Here is a 21,774-nt window from a genome sequence, read left to right as displayed (position 1 = left end):
CCATTGGTTACCCTCAACCTGGTTTAGCTTGTCTGCTGAGATGATTTTACCAGGGTGTGAGTGCTAAGCTTCTTGAGCCACAGGGAGAGCTGGCTTAAAGATGGATGAGCAGGCCTGACCAGAGGTGCTAGTCTTCCCTGAACACCCCCCTACACCCTTCATGCAGCTAGTAACTGACAAAGCTAAAGCCAATGATTTTAAATCCAATACTATTTTCACTGCACCATATTGCCTTCTGAGAGGACAGCTCAAAAACAGTGAGTGATGAAGACATATTTGGAGGCAGCTTATCAGTGTCATCAGAGGAAGGGGATACAGGGGATTGATAGGTGGGACACAGCAGAGACAGGCAAGATTCAAGTTGATAACAGGGAACATGGATTCCAAAAGGAAAACCAACTAAAGAAATCTCTGGCTTATGTATGCTTAAATTTGAGCCCCACCCTCCTGCTGGGAGAGTCTTCTCCACCAATCCGGCTCGCTCACTCACTCAAGGAGTTTGGTAGAAAAAAAGATAAGAAACTCAACCTGCAGTCAGGAGACCCAGATTCTAGACCTAGTTCTGCCCCATATCCTTAGATAGGTCACTTGCCCTCTGTGCCTCTACTTCCTCAATTGTAAAATGATTAGCTCCAATGACCTCTAAATTCCCATACTACTCCTCTAAAATTATATTCTAAAATTCTAAAATTATACAACAACAAAGGGGCAGCTCCATGGCACAGTGTATGGAGTGCCAGACCTGGAGTCAGGAAGACATCTCCCTGAGTTCGAATCTGGCCTCAGACCAGACACTAGCTGTGTGACCCTGGGCTAGTCACTTACCCCTCTCTGCCTCAGTTTCTTCATCTGTAAAATGAGCTGGAGAAGGAAATGACAAACCACTCCAGTATCTTTGCCAAGAAAACCTCAAATGCAGTCAGTCAGACACAACCGAACAACGACTAGAATAACCTATTCACACCCCAAATCTCTGCTCAGAGGACAAAGGAATGAGAATATTTTTGGGGGGGAGGAGAAAGAAAGAAGGGGGGAAGGAGGGGAGGGAGGGAGATTGAGAGAGAGAGAAAGAGAATGAACACACATCCAAGAACAGGACAAAATAGCTATGGGTAAAGCAATGGTGTTGGCCTGGGAGTTGGGAGCCTTGGAGTCTAGTACTAGCTGTTACTTACCAGCTGGAAAGTCATTATCTCCTCTCTTAGCTCTATCTTCTAAGTCCTTCCAACCCTGGCATTCTATGATTCTAAAGACAGAAAACTGGCTCCTGGTCAGCTTCCCCTCAACACAATGGGATCTACATGACAAGAAAATTGACAAGGTCCAGAAAAATGGATTTGGAAATACCAGAAACTGGGATGCAGGGACGTGAAGAGGTGGATGGGGGACTAGCAGTCTCAGGGATACAGAGGCAGCTTTAGGATTTTCACTTGTCAACCCCCACCCCAAACCCCAACTTCCAATATTTCCCAAAGGGTGGCTGAGCCATTTGGCATTTAGAAGACAGCTCTGAGCCATTCTAACCTGTTCTTTTCCCTTGCTGGTTTCCTGTTTGCAACTAGAAACCTTGGTTTCAAATCTAATAAATCGACAGAAAGGAGATTTGGAACCCATGGGTGGGATGTGGGGAAAATGGGCACATGGGCTGATTTCTATCAGTTCTTCTGTTGAGTTTCAAAGACAAATACTGAACCAGAAAGACGGCAGGAAGAAGCAGTAGCTGTTTGACCATAATGAGGCAGGAAGGGGAGCTGTGAGCCTGATGTCCTCTCTATCAAAATATACCCTCCCCTTCCTGGCCCCAACTCACTTGTCATTCAGAAAATCATCTGATTTAGAACTAGAAGAGATATTAGACATCACCCAATACAACTCCCTCATTTAATAGATGAGAAAACCGAGGTCCAGAGTGTAAGGTTACTTGCCCAAGAACACAGGCAGTAATCGGCAGAGCTGGGAATTGAACCTAACTCCTGACTCCAAAACCAATTCTCTTTTACTAGAACATGCTGTCTCACATAATTTCAGGGTTGGACGGGACCTCCAAGATCACCTGGTCCAACATCTACCTGCAACACAAAGTCCTGCAGTGGTCAATAGATGTAGCACCCAGGGACAAGAAGCCTCACTTGCTTGTGATTCTGCTTTACCCTCCTGGTGACTGAACAAAAAATATATAACTCTCCTAATCCTAAGGAGTGGAAAAACTCAGATGAGTCACCAACATATTTCCCCTGGAAACTCCTTCCTGTCAGTGTTTCAAATCCCCATGAAGCTGAGGGTTGGGCCAGCCTCAGGTCCAGTCATAAGGAAACTTCCCACTGCAAGAAGATGGAAAGCGAGGTACTCGTTCAATCCCTAGAGGCTGAGGCCAAACACTCTCAAAGCTCCTAAAGATCCAGGCCTGACAATAATGAGGTTTCAACAGGGGGAGGGGAGATGGCTGGGAGCCCCAGGGTCAGACTTGTGTAAATAGCACAAAACAAACTCTAACCTAGCAAACACCAGCCAGGCAGGTCATCAAGAGCTGTCCCTCTTACCCCTATGAAAATCCTCCCATTAAGGAAGAAAAATAAAGTACACAGTCACCACATCCTCCAACTTCCCTGTCTTTCCAAGGGTTAGGTAATGTCTGACTGGAAAGCTGAGCAGTCCTGGGGCTAACACAGAAGGGTGAGTTTAAAGGTCAGGTCCAGGGCCATCCTCTCCTTCTCTATAGCAGAAATGAGCTAACCTTTTAAGGATCCTAAGAAAAAGGGGGTCAGGCTAGAACTAACCAGCCCTTTGCTACATACCTTCTTCCTTTACTCTCACCAAAAGCCTAGCATATGTAGGCAACTTCTTAATATAATGCTGAATAGAGTTCCTCCTCTGAAAAGTGGGGGGCTTCAACAAGTGAGGGCCTATGTGCAAAGCACTATATCCTCAAAGCTGCTGAGGATACAGACCAAAATGAAGTAGTCTCTGACCTTGAATAAATACAGCACAAAGTAAATAATATGGGCAGTTATGTGCCATAGTGCATAGAGCACTGGGCCTAGAGTCAGGAAGAACTGAGTTCAAATCCAGCCTCAGACATTTATTAGCTGTGTGACTCTGGACAAGTCACTTTGTTTGCCTCAGTTTCCTTATCTGTAAAATGAGCTGGAGAAGGTACTGGCAAACCACTCCAGTATGTGTGCCAAGAAACTGAAAGCAAGCCCCTGCCTTGCTGAGCACCTTCCTCCCCCCCCCACCACCCAAAAGGGGTCATGAAGAGTGGGACAAGACTGAAGTTGACTGAACAGCTCAGGAGGGAGCAAACACTTAAATGGGAGCAGAGAGGGAAGAGGGTTTGGGAAGAGATTTAGAGAAGGCTTCAAGTAGGAAGTAATAACTGAATTGAACCTTTAAGGCCAAGATTTCTAGAGATGATCTCCATAGCTGTAATACCATTCTGCTGTGGTCCCTTCTAGTACTGATGAATGATTCCGAGACTCGCATGGTGGGATCTTGGCATCCTGTATGGCAGGAGAGCTGATTTTTCCAGCATGTTAAGCTGCCTGGAGAGTTGCCAATCAATATGCTTCTGGTCCCCGGGTTCCATGCCTAGCATGGTTATGGTCATCCTGGACAAGCTACCTGCTTATTCCGTACCTCAAGACTATCACAAAATATTAATGCTTAAGCAACTCTCAGCAGATCCTCTGGTTCAACCCCTAATTTTACAGGGGACAGGGAGGCCCAGAGAGGGGTAACTGACTTGCCCAAAGTCAAACAGAAAACTAGTGGCAGAAAGAGGTTTCAGAGAGGGGTTAGGGAGCAATCCAGTCTGCTCATGACCCCCACTGGTGTGTGTTAGGAAGATTAACTACAAAGTGTTTCCAAAGGCCTTTCAGCGTCCTGGGTCATAGATCTTCCTTATTCCAACTCCTGCCAAAAATAGGTGCTCTAGAGGAAATGGGGAAATGTCATTCCAAAGCTCATCTCCTACTCTGGTCCACAGGAATATCTGCAGGCCCAAAAGCTGCCTAACCACAAAGTAGTCTCAAGGTCAGAAAAAAAGTCATGATCAGGATGGAGACCTTACTAAAAAGAATTCGGAGAAACCAGACTAACCAGGCACCATGAGAACTGAGAAGCAAGATCTTGCTAATGCATTTCCCATTCTAGTTCTGCCCCAGCCTTGCTTGCTCTGATTTTTCTCAGGTCTACCTTGGTCCCTGGAGCCTAGGACATCAGGTTTGGTGATGAAGGCTATGCAAACATACCAGAGCCATTTTTTGGGAGTTGGGCCCTTACTAGGGCCTGTGCTCGGTGAAATCAGATGCCCAGTTACTTGGGTAGTAGTCAAAGCAAAAAATATACAGTAATCAGGAAGTTGGGTGAGGAGGAGAGGAAGGCAAGTTGGTGTTTCCCTTCCGGAGGGTCAGAGAAAGGGAGAGAACTGTGGTCAGCCACCAGATAGACAGACAAAGTGCCGAGAATCTGGTGTGTTGCCCTGGGGAGGGGGAGGTGTGCATTCCACGACGGTGGAGAGAGGTAGCAGGAAGGAGGTACTGTAATTAGGCTAGAGCATGGTGGGCAAAGGTCAGCGCTGGCTCAATAATCGTGGAATCCTTAATGAGAGAAGGGACTTCAGATAGTATGTAGTCCAAATTCTTCATTTTAACAAAGAAAACTGAGGCTTAAAGAGAACAAAGGACTTGGCCCAAGGTCATTCATTTAGTTAATAGCAGAGCTGGGCTGAGGACTCTGGACTTCCAATTCTGTGTTCTTTCCACTACTCAAAGCTAAAGGTTAGTAGTGATAAGCAGTTCAGAAGAAAGCTGGAGGCTCCCACCTCATTTATTCAACCATTCATTCATTCATTCATTATAAGCACTATTATGCCCAGAACACAGTGCTGAGCACTGAAGGAGATAAGACACAGCCCTTGCCTCACAGAGCTTGGAGAAAACACCGAGCATATCTAGAGATTTACAGTTTTCAAAGCACTTATTTTAGTCACAACCACAATAATGAGGTGGGGGATACTAGCATCAGTCTACCTCTGAGTGACCCTATGAACTTGGGGCAATCCAGATTTGCCTCAGGGGTCCTAAACTGAATAACAGGAGTTGTGTCATTGACAGTGGAGCCTGGGTCAGTGTTAGCAACCCAGGTTCAGGCTTCTCTTTGCACAACAGCTAGCACAGACCTCTATGTACAGTGGGTGCCCAATTAATCTAGATGATGGGCCAATGAGGGGAAAAAATGACAAGGCATTTTGCAAACAAAAGGCTGTCTCACTGTAACAGCAGCAGCAACTCTGAAGGCTTCAGTTTAGAGCATGACAGGGAAGGAACTGAGCTTGGCCACCTGACCAAATGTCATGATGCTTTTATTAAGGCACTGGCCCCATCATCCTGCATAATTACAGGGGAAGGAGTGCAATCATTCAGCTTTTGAAATGCCAGTAGCACCCTGCCAACTTTCTTCTCCCGTCATTTAGGTATCATAATTCCATCGCTTGAGATTTGCTGGGAGAAAGGCCAGAGAACCCCAGGGGCTTTGACTAAGGAAAAGAGTTAGGCCTAGAGCAAAGGCCAAAGAATGGGGAGGATGGGGGTTCCTGGGGGCACCGGGCTGTAGTCCCCTTGAGGAGGGAAGTAGGAATGGTCTCCAACACAAAGATGACAAAGCTTTGGAAATCTCTGGGTAGGAAGACCTTGAGGGGGAAAGGTAAAAGAATCTAAGGAATAAGAATTGAGGCATTTGAAGAAGAGGCATTGGGAATGCTGATGTTGTCCTTTGACAGAAGGGTAGAATTTGATTCCCCAAATCTAAAAAGAGCACAGGGGCCAGAGGGAGGCCCAAATGGTGGACAACCTATGGGGGGGGGGAGAGTAAGGAATGGAGGGGGGTGTCTCTCTTGTCTACACTGGACATAGCTGAAAGAAGGATGGTTGGGATCTTGGAAAAGCTGGGTGAACTTCAAGCCTGTAGGGGAACCAGCCAAGAAAGGCCCCCCTAGAGACCGGGACAATGTCTCTCCCACATACACCTCCCTTGCTGCAGACAAGCGCTGGATTCTCATCGTGCAAGTTACAAAACACCTAAACCTTTTTGGGGCTGGAGAGTCCCAGGGTTGTAGAGGACCTGTCGTCATTACTGCTAGGTCCCATCAGATATTAGAAGGCCCAGGACGTCAATTATTTTCTCCCCCTCTTCTTACCCCCAAGAAACCCCTCAATTAAGGGTTACTGTGGGGAGAAGCCAGGAGCGAGGAGAACCTTTCAGGTGGTCCCTGCAAGGCTCCAAGGGCGAACGCTGCGGTGGGAAGGTTCTAGGCTGGGGCTGGTCGTCCCTTCCCCAGGAGAGAGGCAGGCTGGGGTCCAGGATGGCTTCCCGGGGATGGGGATGCAGATGGGGGAGGGGGAGGATGGACCAGGTCTGGGGGTCCCGGCAGGGGCGGGGTGCACGCGCCGGGGATCTGCTCGTCCTACCTGGAGAATAGAGCTGGGCCAGTTCGCGGGCTCCTGCGTGCTGCGCTCCCCAGCGCCGGCCCCCGCAGTCCGCTGCTGCCGCTGCCTCCTCCTCCCCCTCGGGGCCGGGTCCCGGCGCCGAAGGCTCGTCGGGCTCCGGACACCCTCGCTCCCCGCCTCCCTCATCCCCGCCGTCCCCGCCGCTCGCCATGGCCCGGGTCCTGGCCTCGCCCCCGCGCCCCCTCCCTGGCTCTCTAGCGGCGCAGCAGCTCGGGCCCGCAGAACCGCATGGAGCGATCGCGTCCCCCAATGCACTGGCAGAGGCCGAAGCGGCGGCGGCGGCGGCCCCGCGACTGGGCCTCGCCCGGACCCCTGCGCGTCACAGCCAATCAGCGCCCGCTCCAGGGGCGGTTCTAGCCAATGGCGATCGAACTAGAGGCGCGATCCGAAGCCTGGCCAATCCGACGTCTTCGGGTGAGGGAGGGAAGAGGGAGACATCTGGGGGCCGCGCGGAGGCACATCTGGCGCTTTCTCCGCCCCCTGCCCCCCCCACCCCCACCCCCACCTCTGGCTAAGTATGCTCTCTCAGACTCCAGCCCTGCAGCCTTTCTAGTGGGTCTCAGTTTGGGGGACCCCCAATGTGAACAGCGGCCGTGTTAGAGGGAGAAGCAACAGTAATCCCAGAGTCGTAGAACTGTTACGACGACTAGATTTCCACTCAGAGGAGATATGGATTCCCATGGTAGCCACCACTTGCTACCTTGTGACCTTGGGCAACGGTTTCCCCACATGTATCGTGCAGGGGTTGCATTGGATGCTCTGAAAATAAATGCTACGAATGAAAGAGCTGGAAGTCCTTGATCTAGGACCTATTCTTGATGTTGTTCAGTGTGTCCGATTCTTCGTGACCCCGTGGACCATAGCCATTTCCTTCTCCAGTGTATCAAGGCAAACCGAGGTTAAGCGACTTGCCCAGGGTCATACATCTAGTGAATGTCTGCAGATAGATTTGAACTCAGGTCTTCCTGATTCCAGGTCCGGTACTCCATCCGCTGAGCTACTTCGCTGCTCCAGCCACCTACTATTTTCCAGTCTGAGTCTCTACAGGGTCAATTTCCTGCTCTGCCTCTGGGCTTAAGGTGAGAGGGGTCACTGTCTGATTTGATTTACAGCCCATGCGTATTTAGAAGAGAACTTAGACACCATCTGTATAGCCCCACCCCCTTGTTCTTTCTTCCTTTTCCCTAGGTCCACATAGGGTATCACACCTGACTTGCCCAAAGGGAATGAACATTTTTAATCTCTGAAACTTTTTTCTCCTTTTCTCTTAAAGACTAGCGTTAACCTGAAATCACTCTGGCTCTCTTCAATTGGCCAATAACTGCTCCCAGGCCAAGACCTACTTGGTCCTTATTTGGGCCCCATTGACTCAGAATGAATGTAAAAGGCAATTGTTTCTGTTTTGGCCAGAGTCTTCCCCTCCCAGATCTATTTTTTTCTTTAAGAGGCCATACTTTGCTTCATATCTAATTAAGCCTTAATCACTGAGACCTGTAAAGGACCTTGGCTTGAAAAGGCCAAGGATCCCCACTGTATCCTGGGCCATCTCCAGTTGTCCTGATCTATATTTGGCCACTGGACCCATATGGCTCTGGAGGTAAAAGTGAGGCTGGTGACTTTGCACAGCCCTCCCTCACTTAAATCCAATTCACTTGCATGTCATGGCATCACCTTCTTGATGTCATGGTCCTCTTCAAGAATAAAAGACAAACATCAGCAGCAATTTCACAAGAGGCCCAGGCCCTAATAGAGAAAGTGACTTGCCTAAGGTCACTCAGCAAATAAGTGCCAGGTACTGGCCTAGAGGCAGGACAAGTCGCTAGCCGAGGCCTGGAGTCAGGAAGACCTGAGTTCAAATCTGACCTCAGACACTTACTAGTTGTGTAACCCTGGGCAAGTCACTTCACCTCTGTTTGACTGAATCTACTGGAGAAGGAAATGGCAAATAACTCAAGTATTTTGCTTGCCAAGAAAACCTTACTGACAGTATGATCCATAGAGTCAAGGAGTCACTGAAAGCTCATATCTCTCCACCCTGATTTCCAATCTCATTCTTTCCTAGATACATCAGGTTGTTGTCATTGGGAGAATAAACCTGGTCTCCAAACAAAGGAGCAACAAAGGAGACTGATGAGGAACAGTCAGAAAGATGGGAAGGGAATCAAGAAAGAGCAGTGCCACAAAATTCCAAAAAGTAAATATCTAAGAGGAGAAGGTGATCAGTAGTGTCACATGCTACTTTGAGGTCCATAAGGATGAGGATTGAGAAAAGGTCATTAGACTTGGCAATTAAGAGATCATTGCTATGTTTGGAGAGGTCAGTTTCTGTTGAATAATGAGGTTGGAAGCCAAACTGCAGAAGGTTTAGAAGAAAGTGAGAGGAGAGGCTTTGGAAGCATCTAGTGTAGATGGCTTTCTCAAGGAGTTTAGCCACAAGGGAGAGGAGAGATATGGGACAATGTCTAACAGGTGTCTACTCATCTAAAGTCGAATGTTAAAACCTTCCCTGATTTTCCCCAGTTGGAAGTGAACTCTGTCTGTCTTTCCCCATAGAGGTAGTGTGGAATAGTAGACTTGGACTCTGGAAGTACTAAGTTCAAATCCTGCCACTAACTATTAGTTGCATAATGTTGGGCAAGTCATTTAACCTTATCAAGTCTCAGTTTCCTCATCTGTAATATAAAGATGCTAGTCTACATTAGGAATTCTTAACTTGGTATCAAAGAGTTACCTCAATAGATGGCAGGGGAATCTACAGGGTGTCCCTAAAGTCTGGTCACATAGGCAAAAATGCATATTTTGAAATATTTGGAATATTAATAGACCTTAGCCCACTTGAATTCTTTTTCTGGGGAATGCTAAAGGAGAAGGTGTACTCAATGAAAATCACAGATGCAACACATTTGATTGAATGAATAAAGAACAAATGTGCTAAAATTGATGGCAATGTGGAGTTATTGCATCGAGTTCATGTGAATCTTGCAAAGCGCATCAACCTTTGCATCACAAATGATGGAAATCATATTGAAGATGTTATTTGTTAATATTCCAATTAAATAAAATGTTGTGGAAAATTTCATTCATTTCATTTCTTAAAAATACGCATTTTTGCCTATGTATCCAGACTTTAGGAACACCTTGTATGATAGGATAGACTTTGTGTAGGAGGTAGAACTTGGGCTGAGCTTTTAAGAAAGCTAGCCAGTTTCTAAGAGGGGTGGTGAGGAAAGAATGTTGCTTAATAAACGTGGAATTGACTTGAGCCAGAAAGACCGACTTTAAAATAATAGTGTTCAATGAACTGATGCAAAGTGAAGCAAGCAGAACCAGGAGAACATTGTACAGAGTAATAGCAATATTGTATGATTATCAACTGTGAATGACAGCTATTCACAGCAATACAATGATCTAAGACAATCCCAAAGGACTCATGGAAAACACTATCTACCTACAGAGGAAGAATCAATGAAGCTTGAATGCAGATCAAAACATCCTATTTTCACTTTCTTTATTTTTTCTCCATGGTTTTTTTCTTTAGGTTGGTTTCTTCTTTCATAACATGACTAATATGGAAATATGTTTTATATGATTGCACATATATAACCTATATCAAATTGCTTACCATTTTAGGAAGAGGGAAGAGGAGAGAGAGAGAGGGAGAAAATTTGGAACTCAAAATTTTTTTAAAGGAACGTTAAAAATTGTCTTCACATGTATTTGGGAAAAAAATTAAATACTATTTTAAAAATAATGTTCAGCCTAGAAAAACAAAGCTGAGAGGAGACATGAGATAGGCTTTAAATCAATTAATAGGATGTGTGGAGGAGAAATGATATATTTATTTTCCTTTATCTCTAACTTAAAGTTAGCATTTCCTTCAATCATATAAAAGCATTATTCTGAGAAGAGGCCCATAGGCTCAACAGAAGAGATCCATAACACAAACCAGATTAAAAACCCCTCATCTAGTTGGGTGCTAAATTTCTTTTTCACATCTAAAGCTATGATCCCATAATCTTAAAGAAGTTTACCTGGACCTCCTCTATGCATTTAAATTCCATATTGCATAAAAGTGATCTAAGCGTATTTCATTCTCCCTGCTAGATTGTAAATAACTTATAGGCACTAATCACGATGCATTCTTCTTTGTCCCAGCACTATGTGTACTAGGAACTTAATCAGTGTTTGCTGAATTGTAGTAAGTAAAATCTCCAACTAATCCTTTGCATAAGGACAAAAGGACTTCAGTTCCCAAAGAGTTCATAACAAAAGGAAAAGGACCCACATGTACAAAAATATTTATAGCAGCTCTTTTTGTGGTGGCAAAGAATTGGAAGTGGAGGGGATGCCCATCAATCAGGGAATGGCTGAACAAGTTGTGGTATAAAATATTATTGTTCTATAAGAAATGATGAGCAGGCAGATTTTTAGAAAAACCTATAAAGATTTATATGAACTGATGCTAAGTGAAATGAGCAGAACTAGGAGAACATTGTACATAGTAAGAGCAACACTGTGTGATGCCCAGCTTTGATAGACTTAGCTCTTCTCATCAATACAATGATGTAAGACAATTCCAAAAGACTCACGGTGGAAAGTGCTATCCACATCCTGAGAGAACTATGGCGTCTGAATGCAGATCACAGCATATTATTTTCTTTCTTTCTTTTTTTGTTTTTTCTTTCTTGTGATTTCCTCCTTTTGTTCTGATTCTTCTTTCACAACATGACTAATGTGGAAATATGTTTAATATGATTGTACGTGTATGGCCTATATCAGATTGCATGCTGCCTGGGGGAGGGGAAGGAAGGAGGAAAAAACAATTTGGAACTCAAAATCTTTTTTATAAAAGTGAATGTTAAAAACTATCTTTACAGGTAATTGGAAAAAATAAGATACTACTAAGTGGGAAAAAAAAAGAGGGGAGGACTTTAGTTGATAGGATTTATAGCTAGGTAGAACCTTAGAGATCACCTAGTCCAGCTCCTTCATTTAATAGATAAGAAAACAGGCTCAGATAGGAATCTGCTCAAAAGCCACACAGGAAGTAGAACTGAGATTCCAACTCAGATCTTCTGATGCAAATTTCATGCTCTTTTAAACTAAGTCTCCTCAGCTCTCTCAGCCCTAGCACAGGATTTTCCTCACACATGGTAGGAGCTCCATAAGGGCTGCATTGACCCAAAGGATTCCAAAGGGTCCTTTGCTTCAGCAATGTGTTTCAGACAATCTTAGTCTTTTCTGTGTCAGAATAACTGGTAAAACCAGTGTGTGTGGGAAAATCACACAGTTAAAAAAAATCAAGTGTAGACAAAACTCCATTTAGCTAATTTCATGTTTTACTTTTCAGCTTAGGGTATACACCACTTTAAGTCATCCTGTCAGTCAATTAGCCTGTATTAAGTGCCTACTATGTGCCAGGTAAGCACAATGTCTGATAAATATAAAGAAAGACAAAAATAACCCCTGCCCTCAAGGACCTCACAGTTTAATGCAGGAGACAACAAGCAAACAACTTTGTACAAGTAAGTTATATACAGGATCAATTGTAGCTAGTCTTAGAGGAAAGGCATTAAGATTAAGGAGGAATGGGAAAGGTTTCTTGCAGAACTTTAGCTGAGACTAGCAGAACTATCTTGCAGGACTTTAACTGAGGCTTGAAGGAAGCCAGAGAAGCCAGATAGCAGAGATGAGGAGGGAATAAATTCCAGGCATATGGGACAGCTAGTGAAAACACCTGGAGGGAGAAGGAGTATGGAGTTAGAACCCCAAAGAGGCCAGTGTCATTGCGTAACAGAGCATGTGAAGGAGAGAGTAAGAAGAAGCTTGGAAAGGTAGGAAGGGCCTAGTTCTGAAGGACTTTGAAAGCCAAACAGGATTTTATATTTTATCCTGCTGGTGATAAGGAGCTCATAGAAGACAAAGGGATTGCCTAAAACCTTTTGTGGTGGGAACCTGTAAATCAGGAAGTTTATTTCTATTTCCAGAGAAATATCACCCCAGAACTAAAAGGGTGGGGCAATGTTTGCTAGGTTGTTTTTTTTTTTTTTTTAAATTTTATTGTAAGCGCACCTTAGCCCTCGGTCCAGGGATCAAAACTTTACAGATATGGTATGCTGCAGTTAAGTGCTAAGACTCTCCTAAAGGAGACACAATGCTATCTCTCACTTGTTTTGACAATGTGGTATTTGGGTGACCAAACTCAATGAAAGGGAATAGTGGAGATGGAAGTTCTAGGGGAGGCCTTTAAAATTACTGGGGAGATAGGTGGCACAGTAGATAGAGTGCCCTGGAATCTGGAAGACTCATCTTCCTGAGTTCAAATCTGACTTCAGACACTAGCTGTGTGACCTGGGGCAAGTCACTTAACCCTGTTTGCCTCAGTTTCTCATCTGTACAGTGAGCTGGAGAAGGAAATGGAAAACTACCCAGAGTATCTTTGCCAAGAAAACCCCAAATGGGGTCACAGAGAGTTGGACACAACTGAAATGACTGATCAACAATAAAGGGAGATAGAAGGTATGTTCCTTTCAAGGGAAATAGCATGGTACAATGAAAAGAACTCTGGATTTAGAGTTAGAGGTTCTGGGTTTGAATCTTTGTCCTAACACTTCTACCTTTCTAACCTTGGGCAAGTCACTTAACTTCCCTGGGCCTCATTTTCCCAATCAGTAAAATGAGAGGTTTGGACTCAATGGCCTCTGAGGTATCATCCAGCTCTAAATCTAAGGTCCTAGATGAGGTATACCTCATTGGTGAAAGTATTAACTCTTTATTCTGAAGTTCAAGGCTCTCTACTATCTGCCTCCAAACTAGATTGATTTCATATCCCTTTCCTTCATGCACTCTATAATCCAGCCAAATTGGACTGCTCTCTGTTCCCTTATCTTGTTGACACTGCCCTCTTCTGTCTCCCTTCATTTACCTAGACCACTCACTTCCCATCCCTGTCCATAATGCAGCATGGCATGGTATAAAGGACATTCTCTTATGAACCAAGAGAGCTGAACTTGAATTCTAGTTCTGCTAATTACTCTTTGATCCTGGGCAAGTGATTTAAACACTCTGGGTCTCAATTTCCTCATCTTTAAAATATGATGTTTGGATCTCTAAGGACCTTCTTCATTTGCAATCCCATGCCTTTCTGCCTCTCCATCTCTTAAAATCTTGCATGACCCAGCTTCAATGCCATCTCTTTCACGAGGTCTTCTCTGAGCCCTTCCAGCCTAAGATGATCTTTACTCTTAGATTTTCCTAGAGCACTGTCCTGGGGCCTCTCCTTTTTGTACACTCCTGCCCCCTCTCACTTTAGATCACACTTGCTTGTGTAAAATAAGGGGCCAAAGTGTGAACCTGAAAAGGCCTTAGCCTAAAAGGGCCAGGGCCTTCCATTGCATCCTGGGCCACCTCCAGTTGGACCCAGATGGCTTTGGAGGAGAAAGTGAGGCTGGTGACCTTGCACAGCCCTCCCTCACTCAAATCAAAGTCAACTGCAAGTCATGTTACCATTTTCCTGATGTCATGGTCCTCTTCCAAAACGAAGAACAAACACAACAACAATAGTTTTCCCCCACCATTAGATTGTACACTTTTTGAAGGCAGGAACAGTCTTGTTGCTGATCTTTACAACTTCAGCCTTGAACACATTTCAATCAATCAATAAACATTTATTAAGTTCCTACAATGTATCAGACACTTTAGGAAAGTGCCTAGGCACTAGAGATACAAAGTAAAAAATGAGCCAGTCTCTGCCTTTAGGAGAATATGTTCTATCAGAGGAAACGACACAGACAGCTAAAGTTATACAAAATATATACAAAGTAAATACAAGGTATTGTCAGGGAAGGCACTAACAAGGCAGTGCATTAGGATAGACTTCTTATAGGAGGTAGTGATTGAGTGGAGCTTAGAATAAAGCTAGCTAGCTTCAGAGGCCAGAGCAAGGAGGGTGTGCTCAAGAAATTTGTTGATTTGAATTGAGCTAGGAGGAAGACTGCCTAACCAGGGGCGGGGAACCTGTGGCCTTGAGGCCACATGTGGCCTTCTAGGTCCTTGGATGCGGCCTTTTGACCGAGTCCAAGTTTTACAGAACAAATTAAGGGAGTATGTTCTGTGAAGTTTGTATTCAGTCAAAGGGCTGCACTTGAGGACCTAGAAGGCCACATGTGGCCTCGAGGCCACAGGTTCCCCACCCCTGGAAACAGGTAATAAGTCTGCTCAGCTTAGAAAGACAAAGCTTGGGGGAGATATGAGTAGTTCTAAGGAGCAGGTGGAGAGAACTCACCTGGGCAAAAGTTGAGAAAAAGAGACTTTCCACTGATTGTACAAAGACTTTTTGACTTAGACATGGCTACTAAAAGTGATGCTATCAGGGAAGGAGATTGCGTGTGTTACTACAGGGTGGGAGGAGTGAATGCAGAGGTAACTCCTTTACTGTTCAGAAGTATCCAGGAGTCCAGAGGCTCCTAGGGTACAGATTCAACCCAGAGAGCAGGAACACACTGAGCCAACCTGACATGGCGGCTAGCCCTAGTGTCGATGAACAAGTCTATAACGATCCTGATGGTCATCCAATACCAACTACTAGCTCAGCCATAGGAGCAGAAACATCAGTCAGTAATGAAAGAACTGACTCAAGACTCATCTTCCTGAGTTCAAATCTGGCACCAGACACTTACTGGCTGTGTGACCTCAGGCAAGTCATTTAACCCTGTTGAGCTCCTCATCTGTAAAATGAGCTAGAAGGAAATGGCAAACCACTTCAGCATATTTGTTTTTGTTTTTTGAAGGCAATTGGGATTAAGTGACTTGCCTGGGCTCATGTAGCTAGTAAGTGTCAAGTGTCTGGATTTGAAGTCAGGTCCTCCTGACTCCAGGGCCAGTGCTCTATCCCCTCTGCCACCTAACTCTAGTATCTTTGCCAAGAAAACCCCAAACGGGGTCATGAGGAGTCAGACACGACTGAAACAACTGAACAATACTAAGTCTATTAGACCAGTTACTGGACTAAGCTACATCACAGGTAAATCTGAAGATACAATTACACATGTATCTAAGCGACACTACTTGAGATTGCCAACGTGAAACGTGCCTCGCATGTAATGTTTTGACTATGGCGGTTTTTTATTTTGCTATTATGTTCACTTGACTATGTTTTGTATTATATTCGTACTATAGCAATGCCTTTCAATTGTTTTGTGTATATGCTAATACTTAGGGTTAAGTTCTATCTTTATATATTGACCTATTGATAATGTTATTGGTGCAGCTAGCTAACTTTGCTTCGTTGGGTATGCCTGCTGCTTTTGATTGCTATGTACTACAGATGTGCATGGTCTTTAGAAATCTGCATGTGCTGTGCTCTCTATAGAATTAGGCATGTTGCCTAATTTACTTTAGTATCCTCCCAGGTTATTCTCCATATAATGCTTTGTCTATTGCATGTCTGTTAATGTGCATTTATTTTCTTTTACTTTGAATGGCACCCTAAGTTGGTTACCCAAGATGTCAGGAAGTCACTCTTGTTTTTAAAGTGTTGATATACGTATTTTTACTGTATTGTTATAGGTGTCTAGCATGTGCCAGCTGATCTTTGCTGGAAACTGCAAATAGTTTTGGCTCAGGGGAGGAATATATCCTTTAGTTCAAAAGGCCACTTGCCTAAGACTCATCAATGGTGGAAATTGATTACTCAATGGCTTACACCTGTATGCAGGGCAGGGCAGAGCTGGTGAGAGAGAGGGAAGAGAGATCTAGTTTCTTCAGGCTCTGCTAGCTGCCAGCTTCGAGACAGGGAGAGAAAGACTCTGGAAAGAAGGAAGAAGTAACTGTATCTGTCATGTCTCTATATATTAGGAAGGCAGAACTTATGATTTCAAAGAGAATCTCATATGTGCCTAAAAGGTCCGGAACCACAGGATATAAGGAATTCTCTAGGCAGAAGGCAGGAGAACTAAAGCATGTATTTACACTCCACAATAACAAGCCCACAAACCAGCGTCCCCATTTTGATACTTTCATCAAAAGCTTCCAGGCCCAATAAGTCCGCCTTACAAGGGTAATCAGAAGGCCACAGAGAAGCGAGATGGTATAAGGCAAAATCATATACATGCTTCCCCTCTACGGTAAGAAGATTACCCACTAGCCTCTAGTCAGCTGTGCTACCGGCAGCTCAGCTTCGGCTGTAGGTGTCTCTGGCTCCAACCGGAAAAGGAAAGGAGGATCTTCAAGCTGTCCTCTCCCCTCTTATAGAGTTTTTGACATCATCAAGCGCCGCCTGAACGACCAGGGCCGATTGGTTCTTGACTTGGCCCCTCCCCCACCGTAGACCACATTAACACACCTCCCCTCAGCCAGCGCCACGACTCATCACACAGGAAGCTCTGGTCCTGCCCCGGAAGAGCAAGCCCCAGTGTCCAGGGAAGCTCAACGAGGCGAGCTGAGTCATTCAAAAAAAAATAAAGTCCATTCTGGCTACACTCCACCCCTCACAATGTTCTAGGATGCACAATCCAATCATAATTCAAGTTAAATTATATATCCTAGAACACTGTGATCCAATTATGCAGGAAACTAAAATATATCATTCACAATAAAGCAAAACATATCATTCAGTGACATTCCCAAATATTGGTTTACGATTCAAATGTGATCCACCCCTAGATCCCAGCTAGATAATCTCTTCAATCAATCATCCCAAAATAATTATTAATAATTCAGATGTCCACCCCTAGATCTTCGTATCCATTACATAGGATCAATAATATCATAACAATAAAACAATATAGCAAGGATAACACAAAATAAGTACACAGAACACTATCATCATCCCCCCCTCAAACAATTGGGGCTCAAAATCTTGGGGTAAGGGGTGAAGGTCTCATTTTCCATAGCTTCTTCTTGCTGAAATTGGATGTAGAGGTGTCCCTGCCCCAAAGAGTCCAATTCCAGAGTTCAGTTCTTTAGCGAGCTGGCAGGAATTCCAAGAATGCTACGTGCTTAGGCAGTCACCGGAAACTGCAGGGTGCTTAAACCTGCAGGAGACAGAACTAGCGACAAGGTTAACTAAAACAGAGAACAAAAAGAGTAGGCAAGTATGGGCTATTATCCTTCAAATAAAATCATCTCCAGTTTAGTTGAAATTTCAGTTATGCAGAGATCCAATATCAGAGCCAAACTCAGATGGGAAATGTTTCTTTTTAAACGGAACACAATGAGGAAACTAAGCCAAGAAGATCCCACCCTAGATGGAGACCAGGATTGTCCTCCCAGCCTTTCCCCAGATGTACAAGGGAAACCAGGAAGATCCCATCCTAGATAGACTAGGATTGTCCTCCCAGCCTTTCCCCAGATGTACAAGGGAAACCAGGAGGATCCCATCCTAGATAGACTAGAATTGTCCTCCCAGACTTTCCCCAGATGTACAAGCTTTTATCCGTTAATCACACAAAGTCACCTTCCCTCTGAGTGGCTTGTGGCAATTACTAGCATCAGCCATACCTGTGGGGTCCGTGAATCTAATATTATAGCCCTATTCGCGGTAAAATATATGGTTCAGGGGCACGATTTGGTAATTATCTTCCCCTGAATAGACAACTGTTACAGTGTTGTTCTTCCCATGGGCTATGACTTCTGCAGCCTTTGGAATATCATCTGTCTTCCGTTTTACCCATACCTTAGCTCCCAACTTTATTCTATCAATGGAGCAAGCCCCTTTTGCCCCTCTAGTAGTTATTTTGGGAGGAGGGTCAGTTTTCACAAAGGGTATTTTTTCACAGGGGATAATAATCACTTGAACTATCCTATCATTCCTACCAAATTGTACAGGTTTTTCACCCAAATTCTGGAGTGTCACAACAATTTCTTTTTGATAATTCGAATCTATCACTCCAGCCAATACATGTACTCCTTGAGCTGCTAATCCTGGTTTAGGTAATATCTGTCCAAAATGATTCTTGGGGATTCTCATACATACTCCAGTAGGGGTTTTTCTTATCTCTTTCCTATTCAACCTAAAATTCTCTATACAATGTAAATCATATCCTGCCGAACCAGGTGTTCCTGGACATGGTAGGGGGACATCTTCCCTCACAGTCCAAAATTCAATATTTTGGATCTCACGTGTTTGCTGTTCTCTAATCTGCAAATTTGGGGTCATCATTCTGGCTAGAGGTGTACTCCCCACTAAGGGCCTATTATTCAAATTACGTAAGGCAATAGACAAATTATCCTTCCAATGTAGATATGAATTATTAGAGTTTAATTTTCTTAGCTGTTCTTTCAACAATCCATTCATTCTTTCAATCAGCCCAGATGCTTGTGGGTAATATGGAATATGATATATCCATTCTATATTGTTCAACACACAATATCTTTTCACTTCTTTGCCCTTGAAATGTGACCCATTGTCACTTTTGAATCTGCATTGGGGTTCCATAGTATAAACTTACAATATCTAGGGTTTTACAGGTGTTTTTCTGAGTTGCGTCCTTATAAGGACAAGCCACTAGTATACCTGAATAGGTGTCAACACACGTACATACATATTTACATCCTTTATCCTGGGGTAGTGGGCCAATATAATCTATCTGCCAAATTTGGGCTGGAACTTTTCCCCTTGCTATTTCTCCAGTTACTATCCTAGGAAGAGTTCGTTCTTTTTCTAATTGACATATACAACACCCCTCTGTTATTTGTTTTAACAACGCATGAGAGATACTGATACCCCGATCCTGTGCCCATCGGTGGGTGGCCTGGACCCCTAAATGGCCGGCGGTCTAGTGGACCCATCTTGCTAAGGCTAAGTCATCAGTTGGAGTTGGAGTAGGGACAATACATTCAGTGGCAATCTTTGCTAGTCGATCCGCATGTGCATTGTACTCACGCTCTGGTGTGGTCAGGGTCGCGTGAGCATCAACATGAAAAACTGACAAATCCGTAACCAAAGACATGTCCCATATATTTTCCCATAACTCTTTACCCCAAACTTGTTTGCCATGAATCTCCCAATTCTGATTCCTCCATATAGGCATCCACTTAGCTAATCCATTAGCTACCGCCCATGAATCAGTAAATATATGACACTGTCCTCCCTTCTCCATTCTGATGGCCTGATGTACTGCCATCAGTTCAGCATATTGGCTACTTCCCCCTATCCCAGAACTTTCCAGAGTTCGCCTAGTACAGGGGTTATAGGCTACTGCTTTCCAATGTCTCTTCTGTCCTAAATATTTTGCTGTCCCGTCAGTAAACCAAGCGTGTTTCTTCTGTTCTACACTTAGTCCATCATACCCATTATTCCATTTCACTAAGGATGGCACCATCTGTCGCATAGATTCAAGGGGTTTTTCATTTCTCTCAGTGCCAATGTTCACCACCAATTCACGTAAAGCAGAAACTCCACTTTTGCCTGCTCTGGACCTATTCTGAATATACCACTTCCATTTGATTATGCTCGCCTCTTGTGCATGTCCAATTCTGTGAGAAGCTGGGGTACTCATTACCCAAGTCATAATTGGAATTCCAGGCCTTAATATCACTTCATGACCCAGGGTTAGTTGCTCAGTTTCTACTAAAGCCCAATATGCAGCTAACAGCTGCTTCTCAAAAGGTGTATACTGCACTCCAGATGAGGGCAGTTTCCTTGACCAAAAGCCTAAAGGTACACTTCGGCTCTGTTGTTTTTGCCACAGACTCCAATTTGCATAGTCATCTTGTACAGTCACTTGTAACTCCACTGGCCCATTTTGCATAGGCCATAAGTCCAGGGCTAATTGTATAGCAGCCTTTGCTTCCTCAAAAGCTCTACTTTGTTCAAGGCCCCAATCGAATTCATATTTCTTTCTGGTGACTTTATACAAGGGTTTTAAAATTTGTCCCAAATGTGGGATGTGGTGTCTCCAATAACCAAATAGCCCTATAAACTTTTGGGCCTCTTTCTTATTAGTAGGGGTGGGAAAATCCTGAATTTTTTGTCAAGCTTGTGGGAGAATTTCTCGCAGTCCTCTATTCCACTGTATCCCCAAGAATTTTACAGTTTGAGCTGGCCCTTGAACCTTTGCGGGGTTGATTTCCCATCCTTTGCTTTTCATATGGTCAATTAATAATGCTAAACTCTCCTCCACTTCTTTTATATTCTTTCCCTGTATCATGATGTCATCTATGTAATGTGTAAGCTGTACACCAGGTAGCTTTAATTCATCCAAATGCTCAGCTACAATCCTGTGGCAAATAGTTGGGCTATGAATATATCCTTGTGGCAGGCGTGTAAATGTATACTGTCGGCCTTGCCAAGTAAAAGCAAACTGGTTCCATTGCTTGGGGTCTATTGGGATCGTAAAGAAGGCATTGGCCAAATCAATAACTGCATACCAAGTCCCTTCATGTTTTTGTATTCTCTCTATTAAAGTAACCGTGTCTGGAACAGCAGCATACAAGGGAGGAGTCACTTTGTTCAGCTGTCTATAATCTACTGTCATCCTCCATGTCCCATCTGACTTTCGGACTGGCCAGACAGGGTTGTTCCATTGAGTAGTTGTAGGGATTAACACTCCTGCCTCAACACATTCTCTTATAGTGTTGGCAATTTCATCTTGCCCACCTGGCACACGATATTGCCTCAAAGTAATTACTTCAGAAGGTTCGGGCAAAGTGATTGGATCCATCTTGATTTTCCCCACTAAGACTGCATTAATGCCTATTTTCCTCACAGCAAATTGGTATTTCCCTTCAGGTAAATTTAAGGTCATACCCTTCAAAATGTCTATTCCAATGATGTATTCAGGAATAGGCACAATAACCACACTATATTCTTTCTTAGGCAACTGTCCAATTTTCATCATCAATTTAACTTGTCTGACTGATATTTCAGTCCCTCCTAGTCCTGTGATGGTAATAGGAGTTCCATGGCTGAATTTGTCTGGATTCCCATAGATAAGGGTGGCCTCGGCCCCAGTGTCTATCAATGCCCTAGTTACTGTACTTGACCCATTTTTCCAATATATGGTCAAGTTAATGTGAGGTCTGCAATCCAGCTTACGTATTTCCTTAATTTGGGCTGGGGCCTGGCCTGTTTCCTAGTATTCCCTAGCATGTGATTCACTTGAGTATGAAGGTTCAACATCTGTAGCATTTGCAGGAGCAGTTCTTATTTCTCTGTCTCTCCTGTTATCAAGTCCTTTATCTTGGTACATCCTGTACAATTCATTGGTTGGAATGCCATCTATCATTTCAAAACCTACCCCTGCTCTCAATAGAGCAGTAAACATTT

At 44.1% G+C, this 21,774-nt stretch overlaps 1 protein-coding gene across 1 annotated transcript in view; it reads right to left on the bottom strand.

Moving 5' to 3' along the window:
• The window catches only part of LOC118841475 (plasmanylethanolamine desaturase-like), a 40,369-nt gene extending 33,712 nt beyond the window's left edge, over window positions 1–6,657 (bottom strand). Inside the window, exon 1 of the mRNA XM_036748911.1 lies at window positions 6,468–6,657. Coding sequence (XP_036604806.1) covers window positions 6,468–6,657 — 190 coding nt within the window. The remainder of the gene's footprint in view (window positions 1–6,467) is intronic.
• Between the last annotated feature and the right edge of the window lie 15,117 nt (window positions 6,658–21,774).

The sequence above is a fragment of the Trichosurus vulpecula genome, chromosome 3 (genome assembly GCF_011100635.1).
Source record: "Trichosurus vulpecula isolate mTriVul1 chromosome 3, mTriVul1.pri, whole genome shotgun sequence".
In the NCBI taxonomy this organism is placed as follows: Eukaryota; Metazoa; Chordata; class Mammalia; order Diprotodontia; family Phalangeridae; genus Trichosurus; species Trichosurus vulpecula.
This window is presented reverse-complemented; position numbering and strand designations above follow the sequence as displayed.